Here is a 13,561-nt window from a genome sequence, read left to right as displayed (position 1 = left end):
ATCAAAACTATAGCTTAAAGTTGATAATTACCCAGCCAGGAAGTTCACAGACCATGTATTTTCTATAACCACCTATAAACCCTCCCACTGCGGCATACAGGAAATCTGGAGGTGAAGCATTTTCTCTGGGTAACCCAGGTAAGTGCAGCTTTTCACATGGCATTGGAGAAATAAACATTCATTTTAACTGGTTTTGCACAAAGCACTTAGCAAATCTTTGAAAAGCTGCTTAGTGGGTTGAGACTTTTGAAGAATAGATTGGAACACCTTCAAAAAGAAACTCATAAATTCAGGTTGGCATGACAATAAGGGAAAATGGAGAATGCCAGAAGCATGCCCGCCACTGGACTCTAGCAAGTGGACACAAAACCACCCTGCATAGCCAATCTAAGGTAGGCATGCGAGGCCTTTCGTGTGAGATCAATAATGAACCACTCATCGGAGCACTACTATTCAACATAGAAGTACATCTACTCCTCACTTCACCCTCCAGGAATACATGAAAAGGAGCGGCAGTGATGGGGAATTTTCATTCCTCTGTGGACCGAAGGAAAAAGAAAACTCTTCAGACTATAATTTTGCATGTACCTGAGAAGTCCTGGGCATTACGGTCTGGTTGCCATATTGACAGGCCACACTGAGCAGTAGGACCAAGTAGAAGGGATGGATGTGCTGCCAGCCTGAGGCCATGCAAGCCTGCAGGTCACAGTGCAGCAACTCTGCCCATTAGCTGGAATCCACAGATCTGGGTTTTGAAAGAAATTCTTGCACCTGAAAGAAATCAATCTGTGAGCAAGGGACCATTTTATAAAGATTTAAAATGAAACCTAGAATATAGGCTCTGTAACATTATCAGGCTAATGGTAACTACTGCCTTTAGATGCTGTGTGGCTAAGCCACTTGGCAAAAAAAAAAAAGTGTCTTTTGTTCATGAGTTAGAAAAATTGTTTATAGGTTAAACAGCAAAATTAAAATACTAAGTACTATTGTCTCTCCTTTCTGAAAGATAAAAGCCTTACTAATGGACACTAAGTTGAGTGTTTCTAATGGGAAGTGGGAAACCTCATTTTATGCATTTCATCACCATCTCTGGTTCAGGGAATTACACATTCCCCAGATGTACTTCCTTTTTTCCTGGCATGGTAGCCACCTTAGCAGAAGAGCTTTTTAGGGGACAGGCAGGACTAGAACGTCCTTTGTGCCGAGGACAGTGCTTGAAGGAAGAATTAAAGGAAGGAAGCGAAATCTGAAGAAGATTTTAACTGAGATTTTTTTTTTAAGTAAGTCAACTAGCCAGGAAAAGCCAACTATGAGTTTTGCTTCATTTTATTTACCTTCCGCTTTTCAAAGTCAAACAAACAAACAAAACATACTTTGAACCTTTATCAGAGTTTTTTTAATATATATATTTTTTTATTTCAGAGAGAAAGGGAGAGGGAGATAGAAACATCAATGATGAGAATCATTGATCTGCTGCCTCCTGCATGCCCTCTACTGGGGATCGAGCCTGCAACCCATGCGTGTGCCCTGATGACCGGGAATGGAACCAGGACCTCCTGGTTCATAGGTTGACACTCAACCACAGAGCCACGCCGGCTGGGCTTTATCAGAGTTTAATGATGTATCGCAGCTAGTTTCCCCTGACATTTTTGGAGCACTCACTAGGTGCCATGAGCAAAGTTAAATGCTTCACATGCATTATTTCATTCAATTGCCCCCATTCTGCAGGTGAAGAAACTGAAGATCACAGGGTTAAGAAGCCTTGCCTAAGGCCATACAAATAAGAATTGGAGCCAGGAGTCAATCCCCAACTTGTCTCAATTCAAAGCCTAGGTATAGTGGCCAATAGCATCAGATTACTTGGGGTTAGAATTTTCTTAAGGGTGATCATTTATGAGCCAGACAGCAAGTGTTCCCCAAACTTTATGGCCAATGGCAGCAGCGAGTCAAAACTTATGTTTCTCTAGAAGGAGGTAGCAACCTGGGAGAGTTGGAAGGGCGCCCCTTAAGCCTCTCATTTTTCAAGTACATGCTCAGGTTTGGAGCAAGGGATAAAATGTGGAAAGAAAGTCTTCCACCAAGTTTTTATATACTTATATGTATATAAAAAGTTTGAAACATACATGCCCTATTCTTCTCACTGCTTCTTTAGATTTTGATTGGAGCCGTCATTGCCATGGGCTCAGCCGACAGAGATGGCCGCCTACACCCTGGAGATGAGCTCATCTATGTCGATGGGATTCCAGTGGCTGGCAAGACCCACCGCTATGTCATCGACCTTATGCACCACGCAGCCCGGAACGGGCAGGTCAACCTCACTGTGAGAAGAAAGGTGCTATGTGGAGGTATGTAACTCAAGGCACCAGCAAGAGTTGGAGGTGAGGTGGTGAGATGTTTTTGTGAGACATGCTAAAGATGCTTGAAACAAAATTTTAAATCCGTTTCTATATTATATGAGAGGAAAAAACAACCTAGATATTCTAAATGTAACTGATTTTAAAAGTGCAGATTTTCACCCCATTGGTACCATTCCAAGCAGTCTTTGAGGCCTACATTTTCAATGCAGTCATTAAAATTTCCTAGCAAAGCCTGGAGCTAATTTAAGATGTGTATGCTCTTTGCTCTTTGGTAAAGATAGTTATAAGAACATTATAGTAGTGAAAAATATGGCTTTCCAAAATGTTCCTCATTGTGTTTACAAACCAAGAACCACAGCATTTTGATAACATAATAAGGCAACAAGGATGGAAAATTAGCTTCTATTGTAGAGCCTGATAAAAAGTAATAATAAAATTATTAACCTGATTTACAGAAATATAGCTGTATGTCACTTTGAGGAAACATAATTCATATAACTCCAAACTTATGAAACAGATAAATTAGAAGTAATTATTCCCTTTACATCCATTTTCCCAACTTCAGAAAAGAATCCACCAAAGATATTTTCAAAAGTCAGTCCTCAGAGTCATAATGTGATTCAATTTCTCTCTTCACCATATCAGCTCCACAAAAGATATTTATATTTTAAGGAATATGTCTGTTACAAGTATCACGCTATTTCTTGTAACCCAAGCATGCAATAGCATTGGGAATATAGTCCCATACCACCTGCGCTTGGCCCCGGAGATCACAGGAGCAGCAGCACCAATATTATCTTGTCACCCCCTGCCACCGTGACCTGCTGGCTTTCTGCTCAGCCCCCTGACTGTTCCTTGTACAGAATGATGAATGCTAGAATTAGGGGGGCCCTTAACAACAGTAGCTCCCTCATGTTACAGGTGAGAAGATGGAGACCAGAGGCACAGCCACCTGCCCAGTAATCCTCAGAGTCAGCGATGATGCAGACTCACCTCCTGGCCAGGACTTATTTTTTATACCACTTTCAGTCCCCTCTTCACTATCACCATCTCCACCCCCAGTGAGACGTTAAACCAACCTTTAGCAAATGTCACTTCCAAACATAAGGAGAAGGAATCTTTCATAGGTGTTATTATAACATATTTGAATTTAAAAATGGCCACTGGCTAATCACAGGCTGTGCATGATTCAAGAGGCTAAAGTTTATCAGTCAAACAAAAAATCCTTTTCTATTCATGTCTTCTAGAAACTAGACTTTGAGGAAGGGCAATCATTTAAAAGGGCAAGTCAGAAGAACTGTCAGCCCTTACCAGTAGAGATTGCTACATATCTCATACAGAGATTTTGCTAAGAAGTGTCATTCATCTGCAGAAATTCCTGCCATACCACTTGACCCAAAGAAGTAAATCACTTTGAATTATCCTCATTCTTGGGCAAGATGCCAGAAGGAAGACAGTGTTTTCTTGATTAATATTTAACTGTCTCTCTACCCACAGTGTGATTTTCAATAAAAAGTTTGCTGTGCTCTATGTTTTGTAGCCCAAAGATAAATTAAAAGATACCTGGTTTACAAGGAAATACATTGCAAAGTTCCAAAACCAGTGCACCAACATAATTTCATGCTCCTCTTGCCACCAGCTGATTATTGCAAATTAAATTTTGCTCTAATCAATCCAAGCTATTGGAGTGTATGCCAAATGCTGCAAAAACGTATTCTTGCAATTTGTGGATCATGTGACTTCCGTAACGATGCTCTTTGCTGCAGTTCTTACCAATTTTACTCATTTAGGCTTTGAAGTGCATTTCAAGTGCATTTAATTTTTGAAGTTCTGCTGCAGACTGCTCATTCTCACCAGGAGAGTTTCCAAGTTAATTCAGCCCACTCTTCCTTGAAAGCTTCATCAGTATTGAAAATGATTAAGTTCAGCAAAGGATACTTTGATAGTAAAGTAAATGCCTAGAAATGGATTTTTTTTAAAGATATAGGAAGACAGCATTTCCTCATAGTGGCATTTCTTTAACAGTGAGAAGGGACGACTACAAGTGACAGTGGAGATGCCTTTCCAAGGGTTGTTGTTATCATTATTATTTCGCTTTCCTAAGCAAAGGCAGTGCGAGATACAAGCCTGGCATATGATGAGATCATTGAGAGCTGAAGGGAAGTAAGCAATCAGCTGCGAAGAGACAGAAGATGAGCAAGAAGAGGGGCAGTGTTGCCACCTTTTTGCACAAAGGAGCAACATTATAGAGAAGAAGCTGGGAAGAAGGGAGGTCATACAGATCATACCCTTTAGCCGTATGCTTGCTGCGGCTTGTACAACTGTCTTGCCCACCTCAGAAGACATTGGGCACTGGCTTCCTAGTTGATACTCAAGACAAAACACATCCATTATGAAAGATACAGATGGTGAGTTACACTGGGCAAAAATTAAAATAACACAAAAACCTGCTCCAAATATTGAAATATAAAAAGGCGTACAATTAAGATACAGAAAAGAGTGCAAATATAAAGGCAATATTTTCAATTGGGCAACGGCAAGCTAGAGCCTCAAAAATGAGAAAATGTGGAGTAAAGGAAGGAAATATGCAGCAATGTATCCAGTTTTCTTTACCGGATAATTTTAGCACAGATCTTGCTCCTTAAATGGGTTTTGAGAGATGTCTTACTTATGCCATCAGACCTGATATTTAGATGTTTTTTCCCAAGGATAGTAGAAGAGTGCCTTTAATTATTTCACTGAAAGTATAAATATTTATATGTTCAGTAGCTCAGTTTGAGATGTTTACCCTAATGACACGTTATTTTGAATCCACACTATTTGTCTGAGAGAAGGGTGTCTCTGAGGAATTTCCTAAAGTGTAAATCTAGAACTGATGTGAACGTTTTATGAATTAATCAAAACATATTAAAGTCCGCCTTAAAGCTACCAGTATCTTTTCTCCAGCATCTACGGGACCATCCAATTCCTGTCCTAATGCCGAGAAAGGGAAGGCTTTCCTGACAGCGGGGTGGGAAGTTTAGCCAGTGTTTAGGGAGCCAGTGGATTCCCTGGTCATAGTTACTACACTTTTTGTCAATTCAAAATACATTTTCTTATTCTTTGTCTACCAGCCTGTCACCCATTTAAATAAGTTGTCTGCCTTGGTGAGTGTAACCAGGAGTGCACCAACACAAGTGCTTGCAGGTAGGCCGGCTCCTAACAGCACAGCCACAGCCTGTGGCTGCCCTGCTCCATCAGGCCCCTGAAGGTGCACATGCATGTGGACACTCCAACCCCCATGTCCACACTCTGTCCACATACAAACCCCACTGCCTTGGCCATGCTCCAACACAAGACACGTGCATCTGCGGTGCTGTCATCCCCTGGGGAACAGTCCTAAAAAAAGGCCCAGTATACCCCGGAAACAGGCAAGGTCTGTTTGGTGTCCTGGAGTCCTGGCACCCAGTGTGTGATCTAGAAGAGAAACAAAGCCTCCAGTTGAACGAGTCCCTCTGGCCCTGCATACCCCTCACTCTATGGGTTCAGGAATTTGCAAGAGACATTGGGGAAGAGTTGGGACTGTGATGACTTGTAAACTGTATACCTAAGCTCTAGTAATCACTACCAAGTATTTCAAGAGAAACTGGAAATCCAGATTTCTGTATTTTTTACAACATCTGCCTATTTTACAACATTGACAATTATTTCTAACAACTATAGGCCTGGAATAAGTGGGTCTGCTGGCCAGGAGCTGACTGTTCTAGTCAAAACATCTCACCTGGAGGGCCTTCCCCAACGGAGGCCCTCTCCCAGTCAGCCAGTGATGATCTCCAGTATAACTGGTTGGGACAAAACAGAAGCTTAATCTAAAAACTGATTGTCTGACTTATGTAGATACTAAGTGACTGAATTCTGTACATTCATTTGTGTGTGAGACAAAAAGATGTCAGGAAGTTAGTGAATTAAAAACATGCACATGGCATTTAGTCACTCTGTGACATTTTACTACATTATTCTAAAACAATGATGTCCATGCTCTACACCAGGAAGGGTTGTTGGAGAGAACAGTCTCACGTGGACATAGAGCCAGCTGAGTAGAAAAAATGATGTCGAGTCAACTCCATTCCTCAAAATCAATCATTGCAATCATTGGAAGTCTTCACTCCCTGGCTTTAAATGTGTTCATGTTGTTAAAGATAAAGAACTTGGTTCTAGATGTTGACAGGGAAGGCCAATAGCAATAGAAAAGTGTCCTGTTAATGTAATTACCCAGGGGCCACTCACCACTCACGTTGCCTTAGTCCATGATTTCCTTTCTCTCCCTAGAACCTGAGGCATAGCCACTCCCAGCCATTTATTGCAAAGACAGATAATTTTTCTTTGTTGCTGCTTTACTGACAACCAAGCTCTCAACCCCCTAAAATATGACAGCCAGAAAATGAGATCTCTCTTGTCACTGCCTATGACATTTAGTTACTGATTTGGTCCAATAACTCGGGGAGATGTTCAATTTAATGTTGCAGCATAATAATTGTTTGTTTTTCTTCTTCCTGACTATCTCTAATCACTTTATTTCCAACGTGCAGAAGGACTGATAAAGGACATGTGCTTCACCAAGACAATAACTGCATGTCTTTGGGTGATGTTTTTTAGCAGAGAGGGTACATCTTACAGGCAGTTTTAATTTGATAGAAAAGAGGGAAAGGCTTTGACATTGACATTTTGTTCTTTTATGACTTCAGTACATTTCTTACAGATGAAAAGCATCCATTTGTTTCCTTCTATTAAAGCCTGATTAATTAAGTCTTACCCCAAAATCAAATTTATCAAATGATAATAAACAGCAGCCTAGATTTTATTCAGTAATTACAAACAAGAAGTAAATGCTTTTTCATAAGGCCATTTTTAATCTGGGTATATGAATGAATGCAGCTTCTTTTCCTTAAGGTATCTGTGTAACAGAACCTTTCTTATAGTCTGTTCTTTCTCCCTAATTTTTCCATTTCAGAATGGAATTGCAGCTTATAAAGTTAAGAGCTTTCATTGAAGCTTTTGCTAATTATTTTTAACTAGCTATACAAGACACTTTCCAGACTTCTAAATAGGAGACCATATCTAGCAACCCCCCCAAAAAAAAATCATTAATTGTGATTCTATTCCATATTCCTTTGTTCCATAACGTCTTTTGAGTACACTAATTATATTGTAAGATGGAGATGAAACAGTTTTCTTTCTAATTACAGTATTCTAGGTGCCCACTTCAACTCTTTTCATCAAGATACCATTACCTAGATATTAAATTAAAATGACAACATTCTTTCTAGATGACAGATCAACTTTCATTTTAAAAACTAGCTTATCTTGGCTGCCAACTTTCTATCACTTCTCTCTGTGAATATGCTTGCTTTCTCGTGGAAGTAGTGATTTGGTTTATCTGATTGATAATAGAGTGTATTTTTTAATAATACAGAATGCAAATGAGCCAGGCCTCCAACACTTCCCTTAATGATTCAAAATTCATTGCACCTTAGCCTGATAACATTGTCAGATCCTGGAGTAAGCAAACTACTTTAAGAAGGATGTTTCCTACCTGCAGGAAATGAACACACCCAGGCTAACAGAACATCACAAAATTAAATAAAACCGTGGCTCCTTAGTAAAACGATGATAGGTCACTTTACAAAGACATCCCCTGGGCTGTCAGCCCCACTTCCAAGGTTTCTACAATAGCATTTCTCAAAGTGTGACCTTGAACCTGCATCCAGATTCCTGGGCCCAGTCTTCCCTAGAGCTACTGAAAAAACTTGCCACATGTGGACTCTGAAGATATTTCTCGCAAGCTCTTTAAGCAATTCGTGTTCACAGTACCATTGAAGATTCTGTCCACTTGTTTTATGATCTTCTGTGATCAATTATTATTATGCAAATAAGAAGCTTGCTATCTATAACTAGACATTGTCCTGGGGGGGCTGCAGTCTTAACAAGGGGAAAATGCAAGCGGTTAGGAAGTTGAAGAGTTTGGGCTCTGCACCTCTGGGGGGAATAGAAGCCAGTCAACCAGTCTGGTCACAATGCTGGTACCTAGAACAGTGCCTAGTACACAGGAGGCACTCGCCGAGGCCTTGTTAAATAACCAAGTGCCTATATTCTACATTCTTCCAGGGGAGCCCTGCCCAGAGAACGGGAGGAGTCCAGGCTCCGTATCAACCCACCACAGCTCTCCACGCAGTGACTACGCCACCTACACCAACAGCAACCACGCTGCCCCCAGTGGCAGCGCCTCTCCCCCGGAAGGCTTCGCTTCCCACAGCCTGCAGACCAGCGACGTGGTCATTCACCGGAAAGAGAACGAAGGCTTTGGCTTCGTCATCATCAGCTCCCTGAACAGGCCTGAGTCCGGATCCACTATAAGTAAGTGACTGCTCTGCCTGCCTTTGAATGAGAGATTTGTTTTATTTTGTCCTGGTGGTGGGGATGCTGACAAGCAGATGGGAGGACTGGTGGAGGCATGCCATGGCATTGGAAAGGCACAGGCTGTGGGCACAAAGAAGGCATCCTGAACACTGATTAGCCAAATGCTGCTGACCTTTGGCTCAGGACGAATGCAAGACCACAATCCAACACGCCCATAAAAGCTCCTCACTCATTTTGAACTGGAAAGAAAATAAAACAGAGTGAAGTGGTAGTATTGGTGTGAGGGGAGGGGTGCGCCTGGGCGATAGGATGAAACCAGGTTGGCAGAGGATCAGGGAGAGCAGTCTAAGCGAAGCCCTGTGGTGGGAAGGAGCTCAGCATTAAACACACAGAAGCCCGGTAGCTGTGGCAGAGTGGACAGGGAGAGGGCAGGACACCAGAGTTCTGGGCAGGAGCCAGGGTGTGGGGCTTCATATGCCCATGGGAAGAAGTCTGGATTGTGGTCTAATCTAAATCATTGGAGCCACTGGAGGGTTTTAATCAATGGTCAGAAATCTGATTTATATTTTTAAAAGATGAGCCCAGCTGCTTGTGGAAAATGAAATTGTGGGAAGCGAGCCACAGTGGAAGTACATGCCCTGGCAGATGTGGCTCAGTTGGTTGGGTATCACCCCATCCACCACGAGGTTGCAATTGGATCCCAGGTCAGGGTACATGCCTGGGTTGCAGGCTTGATCCCCAGTACGGCGTGTGCATGAGGCAGCCGATTGATGGTTCTATCTCATCAATATTTCTCTCTCTTTCCTCCTCTCTCTCTTAAATAAATAAAGACATATTTTTTTAAAAAAGAGTGAAAGTACAAAGCCGTTAGGAGCCATTAAAACAGCCCTGTGGGTCCAGGGATAGTGGCGCCTTCCCCTTGGGTAGCAGCAACACGGGTGGGAGAAATAGAGGACTTCACCTCCTGGGGCTCCTTCAAATCTAAGGTTCCATGATTCTGCACAACAGGTGACAATTACAGGTCGTATTTTTCTTCCAGTCAATCATCTCTGTAGATACAAAGGCGTTCTTGAAGGTTTTCCTTTCAGCAGTCCTACTCAGAAGTTTCTCAGCAGCCAGGACAGAGAGGCGATGGGAACACTTGTTCATTTATGATGCTGAGGTCATTTGGCCCAAAATGTTGTGGATACAAACACCAGAATAGAGAGCATTAAGAGAAAAAATAATTGAGTCATGTGGTGCCTAAAATTCTTATAAATTGTGGTTGTTTCCAGCACATGGTTGGGGAGAGAGGTGTGTAGGTTAAACAATACTCAAGAAATAAAAGCGTTAGAAAAATTAAGAATTTTTTATGATAAACTTAATGTTTTCAAAACACCACCAGAACTAAATGGAGAGAATTACCCTGATTAGCTTTAGCTTTGACAAACTCAAGAGTGAAAACTAGAGAAGCATTAAGCCTCGGTGAGTATGTGCAGAAGCTAAATGACATCCATGTGAAAGTGCAGTTTCATGTCTCTTTTTCCTCGTGATAAGCTGAAGAAATAAATTCAACCTTAATGCATAGAGCAAAAGCAGAATTCTGTCAGTAGAATGGATTCACCAAGATTAAAAGGACACAAGACTAAAGATTTTCATAAATTATATAAACAGTCTTCCAGTAATTTATACTTGGAGAAAATACTGACAGAGAACTTTTGTAACCATTCCAGTCATTCATATAACTTATTGGAGAAGGATATATAAAGAGGTGGAATAAAAATAAATAAGTGTACTGCTGCAATGAAAGTGTTAAGCATACTCTTAAGGTCTCAGCTTTATTTGAAGTGTGACAGTATTGTAGCTGAATGTATAGGGGAGTGTATGTGTGTACACGCATGCACTTATTTCATAAAGAAACCACAAATGCTTTTTCTATTGCAAATAAAATTCATACATACGTAGATTTGGAAAACAACAGGTACAAATGCTTACAATCAACATGTGAATTTTTCCTTCTGACCAAGTGACATTATACCTCAAAAGAGTAATTCTAGCCTTTTTCAAAATGGCATTATTTTACATCACCCTGGAGAGTGGAAATGCATTCTGGAGTTCATGATGCCTCCTGGCTTCCTTTTCCTCATATTTATTTCTTTTCAATGTAAGGCATTTGAAAGGCAGGTTGCCCCCTGTTCTGTGGGAAGAGCAGTGATTACACTGATGGCAGGTGGCATTTACAGAACATAATTGGCCACATGCACCTACAAGGTTCTTGGACCTGATGCTGTTTCATACTTCTGCAATAATTTTGAACTTGTAATTTTGAAAAGAAGTGCTAAGTGCCTCACTAATGGAAAAGGGCCTTCCTTGTGCCACCTCTCCATTGTCACCTCTCGGGGGCTCTGGAGACCAGGAGAGCGTGATGCTGTCAGGTTCTCAGGAGTCACGGTCATTCTCAGGGTTTGTGTCATTTTCCTCTTGGTCTCTTCCCTGAGCCCAAGGATCCCGAACACACATGTGGTTTTTCTCACGGCTGCTGAAGCCTTTCTATTGGCAGGCAGAATGCTGTTATGCCTTCAATGAGCACGCTATCACCTTTAGGCAAGGGAGTGGTGCGGTTAACAGCCAGGAGCTACAATCATGCTGCCTGGATGTGAAACCTGGCTCACCATTCATCAGCTGTGTGACCTTGAGGAAGATACATGACCTCTTTGGGCCTCAGCTGTAAACAGAGAATCATTTTAATACCTGTGCCATAGTGTTGCTGTGAGGATACATGGAAGTGCCTAGAATATTCAAGGCACCAAATATGTCGTTGTGCTCTCCTGATCACCGTCCCTGCTGTGGATTGTCTTCTCATCCCTGCAGCTTACTCGTCTTAGATAGCACAGCTCAGTGAGAGCCCAGAGCAGCGAAATCTGGGCAGCAGATGAGCATCCCTGAGAGCCAGCTCCCCTCCCCAGATGCCGGTCTTCTGGGAGCGCGGTCTTCCCCAACCCCTATCCCCCTGCCGCCCAGGTCAGCAGTGGGGACAGAGCAGTGGCAGCCTCGCCAGTCCCGCTGAAGATGCCCTTGCTGAGGCTTCAGGCTGGAAGTCTCCCCAGAATTCACTAGGTAATCAACTACAAAAGTCATGGGAAACATCAAAATTCAAACTCAAAGCTGTGCCTATGAGAATGTTCCTGCAAACACAACACCTCAGAGAGGTGAGATGAAGAGCCCAATGTACACCTCCCACCCTGCGCACAGAGAGTCACCGTCCATAGCTTCCTCAGCACAGGGGCCAACTCTGCCGGCGATGCCAGATGTTTAACAAATTGAGAACTTGCAGGTGAAATTTGGGGTTTACTATTGCCTGCCATTTCATAGGGCTCTTTACCAAACCCTCACCTTTTTTTTCCCCAAAAATATTCTTTTTCCAGAAAATAAAGAGGAGATTTTCTTTATATCAATTAATGTAATTAAACAGCACACTACCCTCCAAAGCCAGTGACTCAGGAGGCCAATTATTGTCTGGAGCAAGAAGATTTCTATGCCAGGTGCAGGAATATCCTTCTTGATTTAAAGTGAGAATAGGTAAGCTTCCTGAGCGTTTTTGTCCCATTATCCAAAATATTACGTATTTTTTCAGACCTTAAAATTGGACCCATGGGGAAAACAAAGTGGTTTGCAGAATGGAGCCTGGGATAAGGGTAAACTGTAACAGGAAACTGCATTTTTTAATTCTTAAAATTATTCAAACAAAGATGTTCATTGCCATATTATTGGTAAACAGAATATTGGAAGCCATGTTAGAAGCTTCGCAAAACCTAGACACTTAGTTATATTTGGGAAGTGTTGTCACTCTCACAAAGGTTTCTGTACTCAGGATACAAGGCTCAGGTAGCCTTCTGAATCCCAGTGGGCCGAATGCCTGCTCTATGAAAATGTCCCTGTGGCCATGGCAGTGGGGGAGACAGGTTGGTCTTTGGGTATCCCCAGCTCAAGGCTGAGTCCTGACATTTAGGTTTTATTGCACAATTGTAACCTGATCCTTACAGGTACTTCCTGCTCTCCCCCACTCCCACCAGATGGTCCCAAGAAGTGCTTTGTCACAAATGATGACATAAACGTGACACTTAGTCACCTGCTTTTCTGTAATTTGTCAGGAAGGTTATGTTGAAATGTATGGGGGTAGATGGACACGGGCAGCTTGGACCCACGTGGTGGAGGCTGGCACCTGTGAGGGAATTTATACCCGTAGATGCAGGCCCACAACAAGCGCTGGGAGGTAGAACATATTCAGGCCGAAATCTCAGCAGTCAACGATAGGGGACCAATCATGTCAACCCTTCCTCCCTTCATTCCCGTTGTCCTAACAGCATTGACTCCATTTCTGTGTCTTTATTGTAAACACATCACTGACAAGCACACTGCTGGCTTCTGACAATCTTTCAGCTCCGTGCTGGCGCTGCAAATCTTTGTTTCCATATGTGTACTGTCTTTGGCAAAGATTGGAGCACAGACTTGGTCATTGCTGCCTTTTTGTAGGGCCCCCGGCAATCCAGTGTTCTAGGAGAGAGTTCATTATCTTTGGTAAAATGCCCTGATGACTCTCTCAAAGGCCTTGGTGATGTCCATAGGCTCTGGAGGTTCAAAGTTATTCTAGAAATTCAAAAGTGTAGCTAGCGGGTCTTTTATGACCTTTTAAGAAAGGATGAGATAAAACTGAACAAGGAGTGAAGCAGATAAAGATTTTTTCTCACCGAAACTCCTATCACCAACCATTCAGCCAATGAAAAGTCACTTAAACTTAGGGGAGGTACAAATTAAAACCAAAGCCAATG

The 13,561-nt window shown here is 42.2% G+C and overlaps 1 protein-coding gene across 11 annotated transcripts in view; it reads left to right on the top strand.

Moving 5' to 3' along the window:
- MAGI2 (membrane associated guanylate kinase, WW and PDZ domain containing 2) overlaps positions 1–13,561 on the top strand; it is a 1,233,836-nt gene that overhangs the window by 1,084,267 nt on the left and 136,008 nt on the right. For all 11 annotated transcript variants that reach the window (XM_080663639.1, XM_080663638.1, XM_080663637.1 and 8 more), the window contains 2 exons: positions 2,153–2,345; positions 8,502–8,750. In XM_080663639.1, the coding sequence (XP_080519765.1) occupies positions 2,153–2,345; positions 8,502–8,750 (442 nt within the window). The remainder of the gene's footprint in view (positions 1–2,152; positions 2,346–8,501; positions 8,751–13,561) is intronic.

This window comes from Plecotus auritus, assembly GCF_963455305.1.
Source record: "Plecotus auritus genome assembly, chromosome: 4".
Classification (NCBI taxonomy): Eukaryota; Metazoa; Chordata; class Mammalia; order Chiroptera; family Vespertilionidae; genus Plecotus; species Plecotus auritus.
The sequence above is the reverse complement of the archived record's forward strand: the minus strand, read 5'-3'. Positions and strand labels throughout refer to the sequence as shown.